Raw genomic sequence first — 27,940 nt, forward strand, 5'->3', positions numbered from 1 at the left:
TATTTTCAACTTGATAATAAATTTCATATTTTATTTAAAGAAAAAGAGTTGCCTTAATACTATTATCTCTCATGTTCTTTTCTTACATATATACAATAATTTCATAAGACAATATTGAGAAATAATCTAGTATTTTTTAAGTTCAATTAATTTTTCAGAAAGAAAATAAGTAATTTCAAATCCTCGTGAATTTTATAATCTTAGAATAACATTTTAATTTAAAAGGAAACAAATATATCAAGTTAATAATAAAAAAAATGTCTATCTATAAAAAGGATAAGAATAAATTTCAATTAGATATTTATTTAAATCATATTTTGCTACAATTAATTTTTTTTTGTTACATTAATTCATCATTGTTTCACATGTAAATTTATGAATTTTTAATATATAAATTGTTACAAAAAATGATGAAATTTTATATATTTTTAGAGTACTATTTTTTACTAATAAACTTAACAAAAGTAATTGATTTAATTGAATTACATTTTATAACGTAATAAAATGAGAATTTATAACTTAGTTATCATATATTTTTTCGAAGTATTTCTAATCTATTCTTTGCATCTTGACCTCCTTGTTCGGCAGATTTTTCATACCAATAAATTGCTTTGTCTATATCTTTTGTAATTCCACTTCCATTTTCATACGTAACACCAAGATTATATTGTGCTACCATATTTCCTAAATCTGCTGATTTTTGGTATAATTCAAATGTTTTTCGCACATCAATTTCAATTCCAATACCATTAAAATAACAATATCCTAACATTGTTATTCCATTTGAATATCCTCCTTCAGCTGATTGCTTGAACAATTTAAAAGCTTTATTATAGTCTTTTTTAACATCATCGCCGTCTTTATAATAATGACCAAGATTATACATAGCTACTATATTTCCATTATTTGCAGCTTTTTCATACCAGTAAAAAGCCTTTTTTACATCTTTTTTAATACCTATTCCAATGCCATAAAAACGACCAATCTCTAATTGCCCTTGTGACAAATTTTTATTAGCCAATTTTTTATAATATTCAAAAGCTAATTTTTTATTTTTTGTAGTTCCATTACCATATTCATAACAATTCCCAACAAAATATTGCGCAAGTATATGATTTTTTTCTGATGCATTAATAAATAACTTAAATGATTTCTCAGCATATATACTTGTCCCAATTCCCCTAAGATTGAAATATGCAAGTAAAAAAATGGAATTTGAACTATTTTGATTATTAGATAACCAATTATAAATTTCTTGCAAATTAGTATTACTATTGTTAAAATATTCAATAAATTGCTTTTCAACTAATTTCCATTCAAACCCTTTATTTAATAATTTAAAAATTAAATCATTTGTTTCATTAACTATACTGTTGAAATCTATTTCAGTTGAAAGTTTCTCTTGCTTATTTGACTCTGCTATAGTATCAATTTCTTTTGTATCCATTTTATTAAAATTATGAATAAGTCGAGATAATTCTCCCTGTGATTCTGAATTATTAATACTTGAAGGGACCTCATTAAATTCATGATTGTTAGATAATTGAGGAGTTTCTTTTAACCAATCAACTACTTGAAATATAGTTGGACGATTATTTGGCTCACCATCCCAACATTCTAAAAGAAGACAAAATACAACTTAAGATTGACTAAAATAACTTCAAATATATAATTAAAATTAAAAATTTTTTACTTACTAGTATAAATTTTTATATATTTATCGGGTGTATCAGGAACAACTGTTTCTCTAAGACCTTGTGAAATTTCCAAAATTAAACTAACATCATAATGTTCACCATCAGCATAAAAAGGAGGCTGTCCACTTGATAATTCCCATAATAATACTCCAATACTGTAAACATCACTTTTTTCGTTTAATGAATACATTTGGTTATTGTTATTTCTTCTCCTGCTAAAACTTTTTGGATCAACATAAGGAATCATCCCAAATAATTTGGATTGAACATTAGATGATGCCCCGATTCTTTTTGATAACCCAAAATCTGCTAATTTGATCGTGTTTTGATGGACTAATATATTGCCAGAGTGCTATTAAAAATGTAAGTAAAGCAAATATATAATTGATGTGAATAATAAAAATAGATTACTACCAACGATGTAAAATAATAATAAATAGATTACCAAGTCACGATGGACAACGCCCTCAATATGTAAGTATGATACAGCGCTGGATAACTGGTACGCCATAAGGTGCTTATCATTCCAAGTAAGTGTACTAAAGGTATTCTTCAAATAGTTTCGAAGACTACCACCGTCTGCATATTCCATTACTAGCATATAATTAATACCGTTATCATGGTTTTCTGAAAATAAAAAAAAAAACATTAAAAATGTACTTTATGAAGAAAATTCAAAATATTACATTTAAAATTATTATAATACCTGATTCAAATTTAGTTATTCCATGACAACGTATTATATTATCATGAAGGTCAACTTCACGTTGAATTTTTAACTAAATAAAAAAATTCAAATTTTAAATAAATTAGACTAATAAAACAAAGAATAAAAAAAAATTATTATATAATAAGTTACCTCACGAACAATTTCTTTCACAGTGATGTTGTCAAGACTAAAAAAAGATTTTAATGCTAAATGTTTTTCTAAATTTTTCCAATTTGCACGGTATACTTTTCCAAAACCTCCAACACCAATTTGTTGAAAGTTACTAAATTGGTTGTATTCGTAAAATTTTAAGTGCTCTTTGGCGATAGCTTCATCAATCCAATTAATCCATTCATTCGAATTTTCAGAGTTTTGCATTTGCTTATTATCAGACATATTGAATAATAATAATAATTGACGATTAAACGTCAAAGCTGTAAAAAAATTTTTTTTTATAACGAAAATGATGACCCCTTTTTTTAAGACCATCCTTTGATTGTCACACAGCGCCATCAGTATCACCAAACAGAAAGGCTGTCCATCATAAGCCGCAGTACCACAGTAACGCCTTCGCGATCATGTGATTTTTGGAAGTTACACAGGCCGGTTACATGTAATTTCGGATAATCATTTTCGGTAGAATTTTGAACCAATATTCGGTGCATTATTTTAACTTCATGTTCTTTATATTTTTAATATAATTACTAGCTGTCATCCGTTGCTTCGCACCGGGACCAATGAGTTTTTTTAAATAGAAAGATTTAGTATTATAATGTAATACTAAGTAATTAAAGAAGTTTTTTGTTTATAATAATTAGGAATTTAATATTGTAATAATTACGTAACAAAAAGTATGTATTAAATTATATTTATAATATTAGAATGATATAAATAATAAATTATTTTTAGAATAATGTAGCTATTTATATTAATGATTTGATGTTTGAGTGTAGAGTGAAATTCGGATTAATTAGGAATTGTGAAAAAATAATTATCAATAAAAATTGATTAATTTTTTAGAAGTATTTTTGAAAAAACTTTAATATTATGAAAATACTACAAATATTAATTAATTATTTCTTATTATTTTTAAACTTATAATCAACTTAGGAAAAATATTTGAACATTTAAATGTATTAGAAATCTGTTCATTTCATTTATTATCATTCTTTTGATACTCATTTTATTCGATAAATTATTAATTTAACTAAACCATTTGAATTAAAATTTTTAATCAAAAATCTGGTGATTATTTAGAGAATTTTGGGTATGGATTTGGTTATAATAGTCTATTATTAAATCAACAATTTCTTCAATTTATTTAATTATAAAATATAGCAAAAATATCAATTTTTTTTTGATTTTTATGAATTTGAAAATCAAACTATTTATCCAGCGTTCAATTTAATTGAAAATCTTAATCATCTTTCTACATGTTATTATTGATTTTTTTAGAAAAAATTAAAAGAAAAAAAAAATTAAAAATAAATTTGGGGGAAAGAAAAAGGATACGAAAAAAAAAATATTTTTAGTTTAGGAAAAAAAATTAAACCTAAACAGGAAAAGAATGAGAAAAAACAAATTTTCGGTTTGAAAAAAAAACTAAACCGAAAGAAGAAAGGAAGAAAAATTTTTTTTCAGTTTGAAGGTAAAATGAAATTGTATTAGTTAATGGATTGGAATGTACACGGATAAATAGATCAGGTGGAGGTATGTCACGGGTTTTAATTATATGGCATGGATTTCAAATTACACAATTCAAATTATTATGCAGAGACTAATCCAAACGTCAGACAAATTTTTAAGTCATATAGTTTTTTAGTTATATAGATTTATCAAAAAATTTATTGATTTAATTACAAAATATCTATATAATTGAAAACAATCTCACAAAAAAAATTCGTTAATATTAAAAAAATTTCACAAATTTATTAGTCGGAAATAATATTGAAAAAATCAAACAAAAAAAGTTCTCACTAAATCGAAAAAAAAATCTCAATAATCAAAAAAAGTTCTCTAAAAAAAAATTTTCACACGAATTTATTAGTTAGAAACAATATCATTGACTAAAAAAAATCTCACAAAAAGCCATAGGACATAGTTCTATAGTCTTGACCAAACCAAAAAAAAAGAATAGACTATTTTTTGGGTTAAAAAAAAATCCAAAATTTTGATAAATTCCGATTAAAAAAAAAATCCCCTGAAAAAAAATCCAATAAGAATAAAAAAATTTTGGTTAAGTTAACCAAAAGAAACAATAATGATAAAAAGAGGGATAAAAAAATTAATAAAAAAAAGACTAAAAAGGTAGTTTCGGTTTTTTGGTATAAACTGAAAAAAATTATTATTATAGAAATGGTTCGTGGTAACTAAAATAGCGGAAATGACCACAAATAATTGCATATACTTTTTTTTGTTAGTATTAATCCATCAGAATAAAAAAAAAAAAATACAGTTAAAATTTTAATTAACTGTAAATGTATTAGTTTAAAGATTTGTTATCGTACTCAGTTAATTATGATATAATTATGATATGATAATTACGAAATAGATCGAACGCACACTTTTCAATGTTACACAATTCAAATTATTTATACAGGGTAATCTAAATATGACAAAATTTTTTTAATATAATTAACAATTCTAATTATTTATACAGGGTAATCTAAATATGACAAAATTTTTTTAATATAATTATTCCCAATACATCGTATTTTTATTACGAGTTATTGGCAATTTGGCATATCTTGACGATTTTTTAGCACTATAATAGGACCCCGAGCTATATATATAGAGGTAAGGTGCAGCCAAAAAAAAATTACTATTAGCTCTACGCATTTTTTCAGGGCCGGAATTATGATAATGCCAGTCAGCGTCTAAAAAAGGAAATAAAATCCGGCCGGAATTATCTATAAAAGGAAAGATCTACATGATTATTTTGGTCAATTCTACGCAAACCCTTACCCTACCTTTTTATGTATAGCTCGGGTCCTACTATAATATCATTACTCATTTTAAAATTTGAAAGAACATTCTTTAACCACAAATGTAGTAACGTCGTATTGGCTTATTATGTGACTCTTCTTTTAAATATGAGTTTATAAAAAAGGATATAGTGAAAAGAAAGGAAAATAAACATAATTGAAAATTTATCTAATTTGATTAAAATAAGATCGATTACCGACACATGTAACCGATCGCTCCCGCGTTATTCACTAACACGTGAAAGTGTTCGGAGACAAATAATGCGTGACAATTAAGATTCACCTACCCAAAAAAAAATTCGTCAATATCATAACAATGAAATTCGAAGGGGAGTGACGCATGATAACTGTAAGTCACGAAAATGGTTGAAAAAGTTCACTTATTGTTTTACTAGTTTACTATATCAAAATTAACATATAATAGACAAATTTCTTTGGCAGATTAACCGAATAAAGCAAATTTTAATCTTAAAGTTTGTAAGTGTTCTTAAGAACCAGTCTATAATTGTTAAAATTAATGTTACATTGTGTTACATATAACTGAAATTTTCGATTTTGACAAAATTTAGGTCGACATTATGAATTTGAATTTCTTTTTTTTAAAAATAATTTAATATCAAATATTTCTTTAAACTAAATCATAGATAAAATTTAATTTAGGAACATGATATGTCATAAAAGATATACTGTGTATGTAATAGTTATTTCACAAGCAACTGTGAATATCAATGGTACATAACTCTGTGAAATGACTTTATATCGTGGTTTCGTAATATAATAATATACTTATTTGACTAATAATGATAGAATTTATTCCAATATTGATAGACTATTTACCTATCTTTTTAAATAAATATCACCCGTGAGAATATCAAGAAAAAAAAATCAAGAATTTTAATTAGGAACCGTGGAATAAAAATAATTTATTTACTCCATCAATAATCTAAGTATAGTTGAAGTGTAAAAGATTTTAATGCCTAATTTTCATAATAGATTCTCTGAAACCTCCAGAATATTTTTTTGAATATTGCTAAAATGACTGTATTCATAATACAGTACTAATAAAGTAATCCTTTGTACTAGTTTCATCAATACTCAAATTAATACACCCATCCGAACTGAATTACCTATGATTTTAGGTTTAGTATTATTGTCAATAACCTACTATAAAAACCAGTTGTAGCAGACATCATTCGAATGTAAACAGATTTTTTGCAAGAAACAATTTTTTGTTAAGATGTCTTATGGTTTATTTATTTATAAAGAATGATGTCATTAAATTGTAATGATGCATGAACAGTATCAGAGTATTTATAATGTGATTTTAATATAACCTTATGTTATATTTTACGAAAGTTTCATTTCATTTCAATTTTACTGATTTTTATTTTATTTTTATTTTTTAACTAAAAATAGAATATTGTATAGCTTATTCAGATTTCAGATATAGAAATTTTGCATGTACTTGTTACAACATCGCAAACAATACCACTTATAATAAAAGAAAACCAAAAAATATTGAATTATAATGCATGTTTTATAAAATATTCATTATCCAAAGATTGTGGTTATTAACTTTAGTGATTATAATTTAGGTTAACATTAAAACTGTAGTCTTATTAGTCGATTATCAGATAATCAATTTATTCAGTAATTTATGATTAGCGAATAAAAATGCCCAACGATATTGTGTTCGCTGAATCATTGTTTCACAAGTAAATTTATGAATTTTTAATATATAAAAATGATGAAATTTTATATATTTTAGAGTGTTTTTTTTTAACAAAAGTACTGCTGATTTACATTTTACAACTTAATAAATGAGAATTTATACTTTAGTTATCATGATTTATTTTTTCGAAGTAATTCTAATTTATTCTTTGCATTTTGATATCCTTGTTTGGCAGATTTTTTATACCAATAATTTGCTTTATCCTTATTTTTTATAATTCCTTTTCCAAATTCATACATAAGACCAAGATTATATTGTGCTAACATATCTCCCAAATTTGCTGATTTTTGATAAAACTCAAATGCTTTTTGCATATTAATTTTAGTTCCAATACCATTTTCATAACAATATCCTAACATCATTATTCCATCTAAATATTCTCCCTCAGCTGATTGTTTAAACAATTCAAAAGCTTTATTTTCATCTTCTTTAACACCCATTCCATTTCTATAACAATTACCAAGATTATGCATAGCTATTATATTTCCATTATTTTTAGCTTTTTCATACCAATAAAAAGCCTTTTTTAGACTTTTTTTAACGCCTATTCCATTTTCATAAAAATAACCAATTTGTGTTTGTCCACGCGAAAGACTTTTATTAGCTGACTTTTTATAATATTCAAAAGCTAATTTTTCATTTTTTGCAGTTCCATTACCATATTCATAACAATTCCCAACAAAATATTGTGCAAGTATATGATTTTTTTCTGACGCATTAATAAATAAATTAAATGCTTTCTCATTATTTTTGCTAATTTCAATTCCCTTATAATCGAAATATCCAAGTAAAAAAATGGAATCTAAATTATTTTGATTTTGATTATTTAATAACCAATTATAAATTTCTTGCAAATTAATATTGTGATTATTAAAATAATCAATAACATTATCTTCTAATAACTGCCAGTCAACTCCTTTATTTAATAATTTAAAAATTAAATCATTTACTTCATAAACTATACTATTAAAATCTATTTCAGTTGATAGTTTCTCTTGCTTATATGACTCTGCTATAGCATAAATTTCTTTTGTACTCATTTTATTAAAATAATTAATAAGTCGGGATAATTCTCCTTGGGATTCTGAATTATTAATACTTGAAGGGATCTTATCAAATTCTTTATTGTTTGATAATTGAGGATTTTCTATTATTATATCGGTTTTTGTAACGATTACTTTTAACCAATCAACCACTTGAAATATAGTTGGACGATTATTTGGCTCACCATCCCAACATTCTAAAAAGAAGACAAAATACAACTTAAGATTAACTAAAATAACTTCAAATATATAATTAAAATTAAAAATTTTTTACTTACTAGTATAAATTTTTATATATTCATCGGGTGTATCAGGAACAACTGTTTCTCTAAGACCTTGTGAAATTTCCAAAATTAAACTAACATCATAATGTTCACCATCAGCATAAAAAGGAGGCTGTCCACTTGATAATTCCCATAATAATACTCCAATACTGTAAACATCACTTTTTTCGTTTAATGAATACATTTGGTTATTATTACTATTTCTTCTTCTGTTAAAACTTTTTGGATCAACATAAGGAACCATACCAAATAATTTGGATTGAAAATTGGATGATGCCCCAATTCTTTTTGATAACCCAAAATCTGCCAATTTGATCGTGTTTTGATGGACTAATATATTGCTTGAATGCTATTAAAAATGTAAAAATTAAATAAGTAAAGTAAATATAACACTACAAACAATAAAAAATAATAATAAATAGATTACCAAGTCACGATGGACAACCCCCTCAACATGCAAGTATGATACAGCGCTGGATAACTGGTACGCCATAAGGTACTTATCATTCCAAGTAAGTTTACTAAAGTTATTCTTCAAATAGTTTCGAAGACTGCCACCGTCTGCATATTCCATTACCAGCATATAATTAATAACGTTACCATGATGGTTTTCTGAAAATAAAAAAAAACATTAAAAATGTACTTTATGAGGAAATTAAAAATATCACATTTAAAATTATTATAATACCTGGTTCAAGTTTTGTTATTCCATGACAACGTATAATATTATCATGAAGGTCAACTTTACGTTGAATTTTCAACTAAATAAATAAATTTAAATTTTTAAATATAATACGCTAATAAAATCAGAGAATAAAAAAAAATTATTATATATTAAGTTACCTCACGAACAATTTCTTTCACAGTGATGTTGTCAAGACTAAAAAAAGATTTTAATGCTAAATGTTTTTCTAAGTTTTTCCAATTTGCACGGTATACTATTCCAAAACTTCCAACACCAATTTGTTGAAAGTTACTAAATTGGTTGTATTCGTAAAATTTTAAGTGCTCTTTGACGATAGCTTCTTCAACCCAGTTAATCCATTCATTCGTATTTTCGGAGTTTTGCTTTTGCTTATTATCAGACATATTGAATAATAATTGACAGAAAAGTTTTTAAAACAAAACGATTGAACGTTAAAGTTGCAAAAAATTTTATTTGTGTAACCAAGTAACGCCTTTTTATGCAGATTATTCACCACAGTATCACCAAACAAAATTACAAAAAATGTCTATCATTAGCCGCAGTACCGCAGTAATGAAATAATATTAATATTGAAACAAGTTATATTTTTAACAAATGAATATATATATTTTCAGTTTTTATGAAAGTTGTTATATTAAACGTTATTCGGCACTTAATAAAATTTTACAACGTACAGTATGTGAATTTTTCATTACACATCCCTTCTGAATGTTGAACCTACAAAAAAAGAATAAAAAGAACGTTAAAATTAAGTATACTGACGACAATCTCAAATTATTAATCATAAACGCCCTATTTGCTTATTAAAAGTAATATGGCAAAGGATCTAAGTCATGATCAAAAATATTCAATAAATTATATAACAATAAATTATAAAATCAACATTATTTTTACTAACATGTTACTAGTACGATGGGCTTAGTTGGCTTTTTCTTTTTTTTTTGTTTTTATATAGTACTTTTTCACAATATAATATATAGAGTTTTTTTTTTTGCAAGTAACGCGCATTTTAGTAATTATAGTGATTTTACAGGTAAATTACAACTATCCATGAAAATAACACTACTATGAATTAATAGGTTGTTCTATCTACTAACCCGTCAAAAGACGGAAGTAGGCACCTACTAATTTGTTCTATCTATTTACTATCTATTTGCTAATCTAAACCGATGCTATGTCTACTTCGTCGATTGAGATACAAATGTTAAAAAGGAAAAATAAATTACATTTTTGAAAACTATAAAAAACAAAACTAAATCATATTCCAATCTATTTCGATACTAGTAAACTATAATTTATATGAATATTTAAATCCTATACCTGTTCCCAAAATTAAAATAAAATCCAATTTTACTTTTCCCAGAAAGGTTTGTTTTATTAAATGATATCGCTATCGTTATCCCTCGTTTTGTATAGGCGGATTTTTTCTCGGACGGTTTTACTTATACCGACGTTTGATAAATAGTTTTTCTGATAAAATGTAATATCACGTGTTGTTTCGGATAAACATTGATCCGGGCAGTTCAAAGATCTTTCCATTTCGTGATTGTGTTGCCGCCGATTTTTTCGGTTTTGATTTTTTCTTTGTTTGAGTTGAAACATCCTAACTAATTTTGTTAAAGATTCTTTTCCAAATTAATAATAGTTTCCTCATTCATTTTTTTGGCACAATTTTATTCGTTCTTTTTCTATTACTTCAGTTTCCAAATGCATAATTTTTCTTTCAGCTCACATGATACCGAATCATCGTTGCTGCGGCGTTCGCTAGGAAGAAAATTTGTGAGAAACTTCGGAATAAGAAGGTGCCAACAAAATATGATTCTAAATTTCGTGTTATTCCTGCTTTGTGGTACATAAGCTTTGGGTCCCAGTATTTTGGCTTCTAGTTCTGTATAATCATCTACGTTAAATTATTTACATTAAAAACTTTTCTTTCAGACCTGTAAACTCATTATAGAGAAGTCGTATATCCTTTCCTTCATTAAAACCATGTCTGATGACATTTTTGTATATAGTTTTGTATATAGTTTTTATATAAAAAATTGTTTTTCTTCCGCTAAAAATTTTGTTCAGAAGATCGGCAGGAAAAGATTTTTTTTTATATCTAGAGTTCCAATCCGCGGATTAATTGATAGACACGTTTCGGCAATTACTATATACGTGTTTAATCAATCATAGAAATCCTTAGCCTATATCCCGATACACGATATAGTAAATTTAAAATTTCTTCAAATATAGAAAAAGAGATAAATTTAATTCGGATTGAAAATCCATCCGACGCAATGAAAATTCAAATTAGATTTCCTCTTTTTTAATTTTAAGCAAACTTTCTAATTTTGTTATTACTCATATATATATTAAGATATAGTCTTAGTATATCTCAAAAAAAATCTTTGCCATCATTATATATAATTTCCGAAATATATCCGTCAATCTACGAATTGGAACTCTAATAATATCGCCTGTTTCCTTCACTATCTTGAACTTTTCTGATCTTCCTTTACAAATATAGAGTCATGCTGATGTGCTCATTTTTTAATATTCAAATGCAGTTATGCAGATTACCGACTTTCAATTTTATATTAATTCAGTATTAAAAAAGAGTACTAGTACTTTGATCACCATTAAAATAACTATATAGGAATATTTACAAGAAATCCTTTTTAAAAAATTTCATTATCAAAAATTTGAAATTTTCCATGCTACTTAGACTTTTGCAGAATAATATTGAAATATAGATTTTATAATTTAGTGGCTCTTTAATTTTTACGATAAATTCTTTTTAGCTATACTTTAGGATTATAAAAAAGGGTTCAACACTAGTGTTAATGCCATATCATTGCAAAAGAGCTGAAATCATTCGAAAGTAATTTATTTACGAAAATGGTCAATTTATGCAGCAATCTTTATTTACTTAATTGTTAAGTTTGAACTTGTGGTTTCGTAGTAATGTTGCTCATTTCTAAAGACAAGTATGATTACGTATATATTATGTGAATTCCAAAAAAGAAATATTTATTCTTTAATAGAAAAATTGCTTATTAGTGATCGAATATGCTAACAACGATGCCCTTCAAGTAAAATATTTAGGACTTTGCTTAAAATCACAAATAATTTAGCGTACAAGTTCGTTGGCTTTTACCCACACCTCTACATCCACACTCATGTACCCACACATACCGCAACATCAAAACCTGTACACCAGTACCTCCACACTAAGAAAGCTTCCGTGAAATATTTAAAAATAATAGATGATGTAAAATGATTTCATTTTATAAATGTTAATTTAAGGTGTAATATGTAAAACTTGTTGATTTGATGCAATTTTTAATTGCTGTAAACCTAGTAAGAAGAAAGTTTGTCTGAGAGGGTAGGATAGACCTTTAACATTAAGTAAATTTAAAAGTTCATGATAAGGCAGGAAAAAAAGCTAAGTTATGAATCAGAAGGAACAATAATTATGATATTTAGCATTTAATAAATTTTTGATCAATTTTAATCAACTGGAAAGTCTAAAAATTACGTACACGTGTTAAAAAAGCCTTTTTTCAGCCAAACAAATTTTACAAGAATTGAGATGAAATAATAATATTTCTAATTCATAAAATTGCTAATACAACATTAAATTGTATTATGGTATATAATAAGTGGTTTAAATTTTAGTAAATAAATTAGTATATAATTGACACCATAATAATTTTAAATGAAATAATATTAGGTTTACGATCATAAAATAAATTATGATAAATTTAAAAAATTACAAAATTAAACAGTAAAGGTGAATTAGTTGTTAAAAAAAACACCTCAGAATATAAAATTCAAGCATAAAACAAGAATAATGAAATTAATATACGGGCAAAGTGATATAATTTCATAATCAATATTGAGATTGAATGAAAATGTATATTACATAATAAGTAAAGCATTTGTATATAATCTTGATTTTTTATATGATATATAAAACAATTAGCAATAGAGTTAGTTAATCATAAAAATATAAGTAATTAGTAATTTCTAAGTGTTAAAAGGATGAATGAAAATAAAGAGATAAACGTAATAAATACGATCATTGATAGACGGTTTGAAATATAAAAACTAGTATCATGCGAAAAGTAATAAGACAGGAATTAGAAGAAAATAAAATAACAATATAAAAAAATATATAGATAACACAATGATTTAAACGGGTAGCAATAGTAAAAATATGTAATCAAAAATGTATTATAAAATATAGTAAGATAAAACCATAATGAAATTTAGCATTGCACATAGGTCATAGAAGATATAGTTAAATTAATTATGATATTTCTCCAATTATATAATTTCTTATAAGTCAATATATAAAAAAATACGTCATTAATATGGGTGGCAAGTATAGATAGGCCAGTTTAAAATTACTTTGAATAATTTTGTCAATATCTACTAAAATATTCATGTTAATAAATCATGTGATGACAAATTCAACAACTAACTGATCTGGGCTTATATATATTATTTCTCCATCTTCATTAAGTATGGATTATGGTTCTATTTTCTAAATAAGTTAACTTTCACTTTGTAACATATCATTACTGCGGCACTGCGGCTAAAAAAATCAAGTGGTTGACAACTTTTTGTTTGTGGCACTGTACGACTATCGGGAATTAAATTGCATAAAAAAATGCTAAAAATAGTTTTTTTTTTTTACAACTTTGAACGTTCAAACTCATCGTTTAAACACTTTTCTGTCAAATTATTACTATTCAATATGTCTGATATCAAAATGCAAGATATCGAGAATAAAAATGAATGGATTAATTGGATTGAAGAAGCCATTCACAAAGAACATATAAAATATTATGAATACAAGGAATTTAATAACTTTCAAGAAATTGGTACCGGAGGTTTTGGTAAAGTGTACCGTGCAAATTGGAAAAATTTAAATAAATGTTTTGCGGTAAAGTCTTTTTTTAGCCTTGACAATATCACCGTAGAAGAAATTATTCGTGAGGTAATTTTTAAATAAAAATTTTTCTTTTTATCATTATAACATTGTTTATTAAAATTTATTTATTAAAATTTGAATTTATTTAGTTAAAAAATCAACGTGAAGTTGATTATCATGATAATATTATTTGTTGTCATGGAATAACGAAATTTGAGTCAGCAGGTATTATAATGATACTTTAATTAATATAATATACGTATTTTATTCATAAAAAATGCATTTTAATTAATTATTTCTTTTGTTCTTTAGAATATCATGTTAGTAATAATTATATGTTAGTAATGGAATATGCTAATAATGGCAGTCTTCGAAGTTATTTGGAAAAAAACTTTGGTAAACTTACATGGGATGATAAATATATTATGGCATACCAGTTAGCTTGCGCTGTGTCATGCTTACATAATAAAGGGATTGTCCATCGTGACCTGGTAATTTATTTATTTTCTTCAATCATTGTCTATAATATAATATTTGCATTACTAAGTTTATATATAACTTTTTAATAGCATTCTGGTAATATATTAGTTCATCAAAACACGATCAAATTGGCGGATTTTGGATTATCAAAAAGAATCGGAGCGTCATCAAATGTTCAATCCAAAATATTTGGAATGGTTCCTTATGTTGATCCAAAAATTTTTAATAGACGAAGAAATATTAATAATCAAACATCTCAAATTTACTCATTAAATGAAAAAAGCGATGTTTACAGTGTTGGCGTATTGTTATGGGAAATATCCAATGGCCAACCTCCCTTTTATGTTGAAGGTGAACGATATGATGTTGGTTTAGCTTTGGAGATTTTACAAGGTCTTAGAGAAACAGTTGTTCCTGATACACCCGAAAATTATGTAGAAATTTATACTAGTAAGTAAATTTTAATTGTAATTACTTAAATATTATTTTTCTAATCTTAAATTACATTTGTTATTTAGAGTGCTGGGATGGTGAACCAGATAATCGTCCAAATATATATCAAGTAGTTGATCGTTTAAAAGAGATGATTACAAAAACAGATGCAATAGCAAATATTCTTCAATCATTAGACAAACATGAATTTAGCAAGGCTTCTTTAAGTATTAATGGTTTAGAATCACAAAGAGAATTATCTCAACTTATTCAAAATTTCAATAAAATTAATACAAAAGAAATTGATCCTATGATAGTTTTAAGTAAACAAGAAAATATTTCAGCTGAAGAAGATTTTAATAGAATAATTGATGAAATAAATGATTTTATTTATAATTTATCAAATAAAAGAATTGAATGGAAATTAATGAAAGGAAAAGTTATTGAATATTTTAATAATTATAACACTTATTCAGAAGAAATATATAATTGGTTATCAAATAATCAAAATAGTCCAAATTCAATTTTTTTATTTGGATATTTTAATCAGTTTGGAATTGCAACAAGTGAGGATTATAAAAAATCTTTCAATTTATTTATTAATGCATCGGATCAAGATCATATATTAGCACAACATTTTGTTGCTGATTGTTACCTAAGTGGAACTGGAACTACAAAAAATAAAAAATTAGGTTTTGAATACTATGAAAAAGTAGCCAATAAAAATTTTGCACGTGGACAATTAGAAATTGGTTATTGTTATGAAAATGGAATAGGTATTAACATAGATATAAAAAAGGCTATTTATTGGTATGAAAGAGCTGCAAATAATGGAAATATGATGGCTATTCATAATCTTTTTGTTCGTTATTTAAGTGGAAATGGTGTTGAAAAAGATCATAACAAAGCATTCGAATTGTCTAAGCAATTAGCTGAAGGAGGAGATTTGGGTGGAATAACTCTGTTAGGAAATTGTTATTATATTGGTATTGGAACTAAAATTGATAAGCAAAAAGCATTTGAATTATATCAAAATGCTGCAAATTTAGGACAAATGATAGCACAACATAATCTGGGTAAGATATATGAAAATGTAGGAGGAATTACAAAAGATATAAACAAAGCAATTTATTGGTATGAAAAAGCTGCCAAACAAGGACATAAACATTCACAAAATGTATTACTAGAAATACTTCAAAATAAATAAAATAAATAAATAATTCATTAAAATTCATTAAAAATACGAAAAATTAATCATTATTATTTTATTAAATTACAGGATTTTAAACGTGATGATAATGCTTTAAAAACGTAAATAAAAAGTTTATTAAATTAGTACCTATTACATAATCATTCTTACACATCATGATCTTTTTTACTTATTAATTTTTATAAATAAAAAATTTATATTTTGTATTTTTTTTTTAATTTTATATATTGTATCAACCTTATTTAAATTAGTCATTAAAAGAAAACTGTTAATAAAAAAAAGTGTAATAATTTTTTTTCTTATAAAAAAAAAAATCACAATTAAAGTCATCCCATTAACACAACATATATTAGTTATTCTGCAGCCGCCAATGAGCATCTTATAAATACAATAAACTATTGATCAAAAATATCAATAATAATTATGCAATGGTAGTTTATTTATACTAGCTTAATAAAAAAATATCAGCATGATGAAAAAAGCATGATCCTATTTGGCTGTAGAATAGCAGCAAATAAAATCCACGTTTATCATTTTTTGATTTATAGCATCTTTGACTTTTTCTATAACTGTATTCAAGTTATTTACCCTATTTCTCGTTCCTTTTTTTCATATTCTTTGATTTTGTTGTGCCTCCCGCTACCAGATTTCGAAGTTTGGAATTTTGTTTTCCCATTAAGTAAAATATCCTCTTTATATATTTCAAAAGCTATACTCTCACTTAGTCTTAAAAGAAGTTCTATTGTTTCCGAGTTTAAAATGTTTTTCGACCAGTACCACCTTTCTTTAGGAAACCAACCGTTTATTGCTCTTAATAACTCTGGCTTCGATTTCTTATTATGTCATTAAAGTTTTTCGAAAGAATATCTTTAACCTTTTGAAAGGTATTACTACGGTTATAGCAAGGCTCCATTTTTTATACTTTTGCATTAACTCTCTAACGCTATTATTGTCTGTCAAATGATAAATCATTGCTTCAAAGGTTACTAATTCCCATTGTCATATGGAGAGAAATCGAATACAAAAATTATAAATCTAAATGACATTTTTATATTAAATCAAAATTTGGGTAACCTATATCATACCTATCCTAATTAAGTAATTTACTAATAGCTTCGTGAAATAATTTTCCATAAACTTCGTCCTTAAAAACAAGCTTTTTTTGAGATCTTTAATTTTAATAACAATAAATATATGTAATTTTGCATGAGAAAAAAGCTTTTGTAAGGTTATCTTGATAGTTATTCAGATAGATTCTCTACAAAATACAAAAAAGCAGATTTTTAATAAAAAAATTTTTTATTTTGATTCAAGCTCCCTCAGCTAATAATAAATATTTTATTGTTTATGACATAATTTTGCAAAGTGAACAACTTTTATTAAGGTAATAGAGCTGGTTATCTAAATAGATTTTTTGGTTATCATTGAGTTCAACTAAAATTTCTCTAATTTTTATTAAAAGAACTAAAGATTTTTATTTACTTGTAGAAATCATATATATTTCGAGTAACACATTCGTTTTACACAAAAAAAACTACCAATTTCTTGCAAGTTTTTAAAAATTAATTTTGTCCAATAATTTAGTATATATTAATAAAATGTTAAAGCTTACTTAAAACGTTTAAATAAGTATTAATGTATTTTATTAAAATTTACTGCTTAAATAATATTTAGTGAATAGTAAAATTATTATGATTAACATATAAAAAAGTAAGTTTTTTTTTGCATTTTACAAAAAATTTATCTGAATAATCACCATTATATCCTTAGAAAATCTTTTTCTTTGTGTAAAAATTACATATATTTTCGTTTTTTAGTTATACTTTTGTTTCTACTTTTAAAAGGTTCTTCGAAAAAGGCGTGATTTTACTTAAAACGCAAAAGAATAAAATAATTATTAAGAAACCGACAAAATGTATAATGGTCTTATCAAATTAGTATGGGCGTAGACGCGTAGTATATTAGATTATGATTACACAATTTCGTTTAAATATCATATGATATGCGACAACTGCGACATCTGAACATTTCATGTGCCATAGTATTTTACGAGATGAAAAGAACATGAAATAGGAAAATTTAAACACCGAATAGGAAAAATTAAGAGGGTTAGAGATAAAAAGCTTTTAAATATCAAACAGCAAGAGCAGAAATATATTTTACAAGGGATGAAAAAAAAAAATTTAATAATGGCGATTTTTCTACAATACTTAGAGACCTCGAAATTAGATGTTACGATGGTACGTGGACTCTAAAATAAAGACGAGAAAGGGATAGATTGCAATTAATCAAAGATATAGAACCGGTTAAATTGTAGCCAAAACAAGTAAAATCATGCAAAGAAATGAAATCATTATGATCAGTATCATAAATATTGCCAAAAATATATGATAATTACATCTTTTCGTAATGAGAACTTATTGATAAAAGTGATAAAAAAAGTTCAAGTTTGAAAAATCAAAGCAATACTAGTTCAAGAAAAAAGAAAAGAAAAGTGTTTTAATTGTATATGTTGTCGAAACTCGGCAATTTTGGAATAATTTCAGGATTTGACCTTCGGCCAATCATTCCAAAACGAAACTCTAGCCGAAAGTTGAAAGTTGGGCCGAAATTTTCCGGCCGGCATTATGCATTTTGGCCCGCATTATAAATTTTGTGTAACATTTTTTCCGTGCTAAGCTTTTATCTGGTGTCACGTGATATATGATTTGGAAAATTGGGCCAGAATTATAAAATAGTTTCGGACATTGATCTCAAGTTTCTGCCAGAGTTTCGTTTCAGATTTTGGAACTTTCGGATTCAGCCATGTTTTCAGCAAGTTTTGGCTACATGTATAGTTTAGTAATATAAAATTCGATTCTCGTTTCAAAATTCAAGTCGTGGATCGAACAATGTTGCGGAATTAGATGATGAAATAGGAGACAACTAATTTTAATTCTTTCAAATAGTTTACAGGATCCAAATTAACGTATTCTCGTAAATGTAAAAGAGTAAAGTTAATGAAGGCATCAAAGAAGTTAGTGAGATAATATTACAAATACAGAGGAAGATATTCAAATATCGATGAAAGACTTAAATACCGTAACCTAAAAATGGGGAGATAGGCAGCCTACCTACAATACCGAACGAGGAAGAAACAAGAAAATGATCGCAAGAATTAGAAGATACGTTTGCAAGATAATACGGAAAAATCAAAAAAAAAAGAAAATTATGGACAAGGGAGGTAGAAAATTTGAAAAAAGTCAAAAACATCATAAAATTAAGAAATCAAAAAGTGTTAGCTAAAATAGTCAATAGAAAATTTATGACAATCGCAGTGTACAATAAGGTACTTCAATTTAAATAGGGTGTCCTCATTTAGTTAATTTAGGTGCATCGGTGGAGAAACCTTATGGCAAGCCGTTCAAGTCAAAAGTCCGCCGCTATTGCAGCAGGTACCTGTTGCTTTCGTGGCAGGTACCTGCTAGATTTGCAGCAGGTACCTGCTGAATTTGCGGCAGGTATCTGCTGGATTTACGGCAGATACCTGCTAGAATTGCGGCAGGTACCTGCTAGATTTGCGGCAGGTACCTGCTGAATTAGCGGCAGGTACCTGCTGAACTTGCAGCAGGTACCTGACAGGTTACAAATATGGTATTTTATTTTTTCTGGGTCAAAAAGATTTTTTTAATTTCCATTTATAGTAATCTACCGAATTATTGGATCCAAGTTAGTTTATTTCTTTTTTCAGAAGTGATCTTCATCTCATAATTCGGCCCATTACTTTAAATTTTGCTAAAATTAATGATATATAAGGAATCTATATTAATTATAAATAAATTTTTGAAAAGATCGTTTAATTGACATTTTACAATAAGCTTAAAAATCAAACTATAAAAGTTATATTATTTATTTTTTATATACTATTATTTTTATTGAAGTTTTGCTTTATATATCATTATTAGTTGAATTTATAAGAGTTATGACAATGGGATTGATATAAAATGAGTCTTTGTCATATTCACACATCTGCTCATAATTGTTTTAGATTTCCTGCCCAAATTCAAAATAAAAATAAATAGTTTATTTATGATTTTTAGCAAATCAACAGACATTTCTATAAAAAAAATATACATATAATTAGCTATCAATAAAGTTAAATTTACTGGAGTTGCTTTTTTTTTAAAAAAAAATATTCCCTATATGTAAATTTTTGTTCATTAATTCTTTTAATAGTTTTGCAAAGATTTCATAATTTAAAATTTTTTTTCTAAATGATCAGAGATTTCCAGCCATAATCCACATATAAGAAAGTTTTTGTGATATTGGTTTTAAAAGAATAATATTAATGATAGTGGCATCAATAAATTTAAACCAATATAGTTAAATTGGGTATATAAATAATAATATTCTGGTAGTGTATTTTGTTATACTAATCATTTAATCAAATTGTAAATTTTAAAATTATTTAAATTGATTTTTATATTGCTCATTTGAATTTAAAAATTTTATAATAATTTATTAGTATTAATTCTTTCATTTATAATTTTTTTATACTTAAAAGTTGAGTTTCAAGTTATTTTTTACATTAAACCTTATTTTAAAAAATACTTTGAATTTACAATATAAATTAAAACTATTAAAGATTTTAGTATTGATTATACGATTAATTCTAGCCAAATTTATAGTGATGGGCAGAATTATGAGATGAAAATCACTTCTGAAAAAAGAAATAAACTAACTTGGATCCAATAATTCGGTAGATTACTATAAATGGAAATCAAAAAAATTTTTTTGACCCAGAAAAAATAAAATACCATATTTGTAACCTGTCAGGTACCTGCTGCAAGTTCAGCAGGTACCTGCCGCAAATCTAGCAGGTACCTGCCGCAAATCTATCAGGTACCTGCCGCAATTCTAGCAGGTATCTGCTGCAATTCTAGCAGGTACCTGCCGTGAATCCAGCAGATACCTGCTGCAAATTCAGCAGGTACCTGCCGCAAATCTAGCAGGTACCTGCCGCAATAGCAGCGGACTTTTGACTTGAACGGCTTGCCATAAAACCTATACCATATAGCGTATAGTCATATAGAACATGTGGTTCGTCCAATTATATACTATATGTACTATGTAGGATTTGAGCTGTTTACGTGTGTCATGTCACAACGTCACAACGTCACATTCTTTGTATTAAATTTATTAAATTTTTCATTAATTTATACATGACACAGCTAATAAAAATTTAACTCAAATATATAAAAAGATTTACTCTTTAACTCAAATGTTTTTATAATAGTATCACTAACTTCTTTTATAGTTATCTGATAATATTATCAGCCCTTTATATTAACTATTGAAAGTAATTAAATACTAATTATTCAGATAATAAAATAAAATATACAAAATTATTTATATAGGAATTCAAAAAATTTTAAATTAGTATTTAAATTTTGTCTAGTGGGATTATGCAATGTATAACGGAAAATTGGTAATGGTTATGATATCTAAATAAGTATTAAAAAGATTTTTAAATTACTAGCCAGTTGAACATCTTATTAATAAATAATATGCAACATCATGTTAATAACATCGTAATAAATTATATTAGCATGTTGAAAGTATCAATTGGCTAAAATCTTAATAATGCTAATAATGTTTACATTATTAATATAGTAAAAAATTCTTTGAACACATGATTTCAATAAACAAAAAATTCTCATTTTGTTAATATTTATTTTGTAATTCAGTTATAAAAAGTATTTTTTTTTTACATAAAGTTTTAAATCTTTTTTTGCTTTAGATAAAAAAAGTATGCCTTAATACTACGATCTTATTTTTCATATATATGATTAGTATTTCATTATTTCTTAAAGTACTAGTACTGAAGTGTTAATTATTCGGTCCATTTAATTTTCAAGAAAAAATAATAACTTCAAATCTTCATGAATTTCATAGTTCTAGAATGACATTTTAAATTAAAAGGAAAATTATACATGTAGTTAATTTAATAATAATAAAAATGCTTGCAGTGAAAAGCTTTATTTGATCTTTTATTTATTATATAGTAGATTAATAGTATCTTATAAATTAAAAAATAATGTAGCAAATTTAATTGATTCACATTTCACAATTTAATTAATTTAATTAGAAATTATTAATTTTTTAAAGCGATTTTATTTTATGTAGTGCATTTTGACATCCTTGGTTGGCAGATTTTTCATACCAATAAATTGCTTGGTCTATATCTTTTGTAAGTCCTTTTCCATATTCATACATAAGACCAAGATTATATTGTGCTATCATACTTCCTAAATTTGCTGATTTTTGATATAATTCAAATGCTTTTTGATGATCAATTTCAATTCCAGTACCATTTTCATAACAATATCCTAACATTGTTGTTGCACGAAGATATCCTTCTTCAGCTGATCGTTTAAACAGTTCAAAAGCTTTATTATAGTCTTTCTCGACACCTTCTCCATTTAAATAACATTTACCTAAATTATGCATAGCCATTATATTTCCATTATTTGCAGCATTTTCATACCAATGAATAGATTTTTTTAAATCTTTTTTAATACCTATTCCATTATAATATAAGTAACCAATTCTTAATTGACCATTTGCAAAATCTTTATTAGCCACTTTTTCATAATATTCAAAAGCTAATTTTTCATTTTTTATAGTTCCATATCCATATTGATAACATTCACCAACATAAGTTTGTGCTAATATATGATCTTTTTCTGATGCATTAGTAAACAAATTAAATGCTTTCTTATTATTTCTGATTATTTCAATTCCATAATAATTAAGATATCCAAGTAAAAAAATGGAATTTGAAACATTTTGATTATTTGATAACCAGGTATAAATTTCTTGTGAATTAACATTATAACTATTAAAATATTCAATAACTCGCTCTTTTGCTACTTTTCCTTCAATTCCTTTATTTAATAATTTAAAAATTAAATCATTTACTTTATCAATTATTATATCAAAACCTTTTTCAAATGAAAGTTTTTCTCGTTCTTTTGATACTGTTATAGGATCAATTTCTTTTATATTTATTTTGTCAAAATGTTGAAAAATTTGAGATAATTTTCCTTGTAATTCTGAATTGTTGGTACTTAAAGTTTCCTCATTAAGTTTTTTATTGCTTGAAAATTGGGCATTTTCTGCTATATCTGTTTTTGTAATTATAGTTTTTTCTTCATTCCAATTAATCCATTCATTCGTATTCGCATTTTCGGTGTCTTGCATTTTCTTATTATCAGACATATAGTAATTTACAAGAAAGTTTTAAAAACAATACGATTGAACGTCAAAAGTTTATTTTTTTTTTGTAACGAAAACAATCCCTTTTAAGTATTTTATGCAGATTGTCACACAGCGCCATCAGTATCACCAAACAAAAAACCGTCTATCATTAGCCGTAGTACCGCAGTAATATTGAACAAGTTAAAGGAAAGATTGCTCTTATAAAAGTTGTTTTATGAAAATATTATCTATTATTATATGGTTTGCAGTAATAATTTAACAACACAAACAACACATGTGATTTTTATAATTCACTTAGAGCTGCTGCATCATAAGCATAACGCACAATTAATGTTATTATCCGAACCATCTTAACTAAACTTTTTATAGCTCTCATAAGCTTTATATTAAATTAATACTAGATCATAAACACGTAACTCCCATCTTTCTCTATAAATATATCAAAAAGTACAATATCTTAATAAACTAACATTATATATAATAATTTTTATAATAGTAATTCGCATATTTAATAGTATCTGATATTATAAGCAAGCTATATTAAGCTTAATGTGCTAGTAATTATTAGCATAACAAATATACAAATGGTGGACTTTAGGCATTATAATATTTGCAATAATTTTACTTACAATATTTCATATGTAATTAATACAATATAACTTGATTTCAAACATTTGGTTGATTATAATTATTATGTTCTACAATATTAGTAATAATTGGTTTTAAAGATATTTGAAAAATTGAAATTTTTAATGACAATATAAATTATCATATTTTTAAGTTAAAATTTATCACAGTACAAAATAAAACAATAAGGTATAAAAGCATTATTTTAAATCCATCTTTTACTTAGATAGCAAATAAAGATTACCAACAAAATATTATACAAGGCTGTCTCAAATTAATAAGTATTAATTTGCAAACCTATATTTTAAATAGTGGTTACGCAATTTATCTTTTTGAAGTTCAATTAATTTTTCAGAAAGAAAATAAGTAATTTTAAGTCCTCATGAATTTTATAACATTTTAAATTAATAGAAAATATCTATAGTGGAAGAATGATTGATAAATTTAATAAAATATTTATTTATTGTATTTTAGAGTACTATATTTACTATATTATAAATTAATAAATTAGAATTTATTATAAATTATAGACATTTTTTGAAGTATTTCTAATTTATTTTGTGCTATTTCATCTCCTTGTTCAGAAGATTTCTCATACCAATATATTGCTTTGTCTATATCTTTTGTAATTCCTATTCCATATTTATACATTTAGCTATACTATATTGTGCAGTTTCATCTCCTAAGTTTGCTGATTTTTGATATAATTCAAATGCTTTTTGTTTATTAATATTAGTTCCAATTCCATAACTATAGCAATACCCTAACATCGCTAATCCATCTAAATCTCCTTCTTCAGCTAATTGCTTATACAATTTAAAAGCTTCATTATAATCTTTTTCAACACCTATTCCATTTTCATAACAAAGGCCAAGATTCCATATAGCAATTATATTTCCATTACTTGCAGCTTTTTCATACCAATAAAAGGCCTTTTTCAAATCTTTTTTTAATACCTATTCCATGCCCATAAAAATAACCAATTTCTGATTGTCCTCGTGAGAAATTTTTATTAGCCGATTTTTCAAAATATTCAAAAGCTAATTTTTCATTTTTTATAGTTCCACTAAAATAACAATACCCAGCAAAATATTGTGCAATTATATGATCTTGTTCTGATGCAATAATAAATAAATTAAACGCTCTCTCCCTATTTTTACTTGTTTCAATTCCCCTATAATAGAAATATCCAAGTAAAAAAATGGAATTTGAATTATTTTGATTATTTAATAACCAATTATAAATTTCTTGCAAATTAATATTGTGATTATTAAAATAATCAATAACTTGATCTTTTGCTAGCTTCCATCCAATTCCTTTATTATATAATTTAAAAATTAAATCATTTATTTCATCAACTATACTATTAAAATTTATTTCACTTGAAAATTTCTCTTGCTTATCTGATTTTACTGTGGTATCAATTTCTTTAGTATTCATTTTATTAAAATTATTAATAAGTTGAGATAATTCTCCCTGTGATTCTGAATTATTAATACTTGAAGGGGCCTCTTTAAATTTTTGATTTTTTGATACTTGAGGATTTTCTATTATTATATCTGTTTTTGTAATGATTGCTTTTAACCAATCAACTACTTGAAATATAGTTGGACGATTATCTGGCTCACCATCCCAACATTCTGAAAAAAGAGAAATATAATTATGATTAATTAAAATATATTCAAATAAATTCGATTATGTAATTAAACTTAAAATTTTACTTACTAGTATAAATTTTTACATATTTATTGGGTGTATCAGGAACAGCTATTTCTCTATGACCTTGCGAAATGTCATAAATTAGACCAACATCATAATGTTCACCATCAGCATAAAAAGGAGGTTGTCCACTTGATAATTCCCATAATAATACTCCAATACTGTAAACATCACTTTTTTCATTTAATGAATACATTTGGTTATTATTATTTCTTCTCCTGCTAAAACTTTTTGGATCAACATAAGGAACCATACCAAATAATTTTGATTGAAAATTGGACGATGCCCCGATTCTTTTTGATAACCCAAAATCTGCCAATTTGATCACGTTTTGATGGACTAATATATTGCTAGAATGCTATTAAAAATGTATGTACAGTATTAAATAAGTAAATATAACACTACAAACAATATAAAATAATAATAAATAGATCACCAAATCACGATGGACAACGCCCTCAACATGTAAGCATGACACAGCACTGGCTAACTGGTACGCCATAAGGTACTTATTATTCCAAGTTAATTTACTAAAGTTATTCTTCAAATAATTTCGAAGACTACCACCGTCTGCATATTCCATTACTAGCATATAATTAATACCATTATCATGGTTTTCTGAAAATAAAAAAAAAGCCATTAAAAATGTTTTTATGAAAGGAACTTAATATATTATTTTTAAAATTTTTATAATACCTGATTCAAATTTTGTTATTCCATGACAACGTATAATATTATCATGAAAGTCAACTTCACGTTGAATTTTCAACTAAATAAATAAATTAAAATTTTGTAATAAATGTAATGGACCAATAAAACAGAATAAGAAAAAAAAATTTATCGTATATTTAATTACCTCACGAACAATTTCTTTCACAGTGATGTTGTCAAGATTAAAAAAAGATTTTAATGCTAATTGCTTTTCTAAATTTTTCCAATTTGCACGGTACACTTTTCCAAAACCTCCAGCACCAATTTTTAGAAAGTTACTAAATAGGTTGTATTCGTAAAATTTTAAGTGTTCTTTGACAATAGCTTCTTCAATCCAATTAATCCATTCATTCGTATTTTCGGAGGTTTGCATTTTCTCATTATCAGACATATTGAATAATTTACAGAAAGTTTTGATTGAACGCTAAGGTTGTAGAAATATTTCATTGAAATAACCCATTTTAAGTATTTCATGCAGAATATTGGCGCTCAGTGTTTTAGTATTACCAAACAAAAAAGTTGCTTATCAGTATCCGCAGTACCGCAGTAGTGAAATAAAATGTTTCAGCATTGGAGTATGATATAAAATATTATTTATATTTATCAGTTTTTATGAAAGTTTTATATTGAAGCGTTATCTGATACTTATTCGTTATGTGATTTGCAGTAAAATTATACAAAGTACAGTTTGTGAATTTTTTATAATCCCTTCTGAATTACATAATTTACATATTTTGAATTAAATATATTGACGACGGTCTCAAATTAATAATAATCTTAAACGCCTCATTTTCTTAAAAGTAATATGACAAAGAATTTATGTCATGATCACAAATATTCATTAAATAATATAGTAACGAAAATCATGTCATTATTTTACTTAGTCGCGAAAGATTGAATTTTTGCTGATGTGTTACTAATTTTCAATGTCCAAGTGTAATTGCAGAATTCCAAGTAGAAAGTTTTGATCCGATTTTCAAAGAAAGTATTCCACATAGTACTTTGATCATCACTAAAATAACTATATTCAGGAATACTATTACAAGTCAAAAGATTCATTATTAGAATCATTCATTACTGGGTATAAATTTGTAATCACTCATATTGATAAATAAAAGTAGGAAATGTAGTGCAATCAGTATTCCAATAAACAAATTTGCTTATTTATCTTGTTAATAAAAAAAATTTTGAAATCGCTACTTAGAATTTTTATTGATTAATATTTTGTTTTTAACAACAATGATACGTAGTGCTTCGATCCGGATGAAAACCGTCATCCGGATTACACAAAAAAAAATCCGGATTCTATCCGGATTGATCCGGATTAATATCCGGGTCAGATAATCCGGATGGAAACCGGAATCCGGATTGGATAAATTTTTTTTGACTGCGGACTAGTTGATGATCCATATAATAAACATC

The 27,940-nt window shown here is 25.5% G+C and overlaps 5 protein-coding genes across 5 annotated transcripts; 1 reads left to right on the top strand and 4 right to left on the bottom strand.

Moving 5' to 3' along the window:
- Positions 1-284: 284 nt before the first annotated feature.
- OCT59_024307 (uncharacterized protein) lies at positions 285-2,802 on the bottom strand (the record flags this gene model as incomplete). Its single annotated transcript, XM_025325232.2, has 5 exons — positions 285-1,617; positions 1,698-2,049; positions 2,143-2,324; positions 2,404-2,476; positions 2,557-2,802. The coding sequence occupies 5 exons, from the start codon at positions 2,800-2,802 to the stop codon at positions 527-529; spliced, it is 1,944 nt and encodes a 647-aa protein (XP_025182178.1). The 3' UTR covers positions 285-526.
- Positions 2,803-7,232: 4,430 nt separating this feature from the next.
- OCT59_024308 (uncharacterized protein) lies at positions 7,233-9,538 on the bottom strand (the record flags this gene model as incomplete). Its single annotated transcript, XM_025334386.2, has 5 exons — positions 7,233-8,362; positions 8,444-8,798; positions 8,877-9,061; positions 9,138-9,210; positions 9,293-9,538. The coding sequence occupies 5 exons, from the start codon at positions 9,536-9,538 to the stop codon at positions 7,233-7,235; spliced, it is 1,989 nt and encodes a 662-aa protein (XP_025182179.1).
- Positions 9,539-13,917: 4,379 nt separating this feature from the next.
- On the top strand, positions 13,918-16,198 carry OCT59_024309 (uncharacterized protein; the record flags this gene model as incomplete). Its single annotated transcript, XM_066135338.1, has 5 exons — positions 13,918-14,145; positions 14,229-14,304; positions 14,392-14,570; positions 14,649-15,009; positions 15,078-16,198. The coding sequence occupies 5 exons, from the start codon at positions 13,918-13,920 to the stop codon at positions 16,196-16,198; spliced, it is 1,965 nt and encodes a 654-aa protein (XP_065991369.1).
- Positions 16,199-22,334: 6,136 nt separating this feature from the next.
- OCT59_024310 (uncharacterized protein) lies at positions 22,335-23,443 on the bottom strand (the record flags this gene model as incomplete). Its single annotated transcript, XM_066135339.1, has 1 exon — positions 22,335-23,443. The coding sequence occupies one exon, from the start codon at positions 23,441-23,443 to the stop codon at positions 22,343-22,345; it is 1,101 nt and encodes a 366-aa protein (XP_065991370.1). The 3' UTR covers positions 22,335-22,342.
- Positions 23,444-24,595: 1,152 nt separating this feature from the next.
- OCT59_024311 (uncharacterized protein) lies at positions 24,596-26,909 on the bottom strand (the record flags this gene model as incomplete). Its single annotated transcript, XM_066135340.1, has 6 exons — positions 24,596-24,720; positions 25,045-25,728; positions 25,814-26,165; positions 26,244-26,425; positions 26,504-26,576; positions 26,664-26,909. The coding sequence occupies 6 exons, from the start codon at positions 26,907-26,909 to the stop codon at positions 24,596-24,598; spliced, it is 1,662 nt and encodes a 553-aa protein (XP_065991371.1).
- Positions 26,910-27,940: the final 1,031 nt, after the last annotated feature.

This window comes from Rhizophagus irregularis, chromosome 4 (genome assembly GCF_026210795.1).
Source record: "Rhizophagus irregularis chromosome 4, complete sequence".
In the NCBI taxonomy this organism is placed as follows: Eukaryota; Fungi; Glomeromycota; class Glomeromycetes; order Glomerales; family Glomeraceae; genus Rhizophagus; species Rhizophagus irregularis.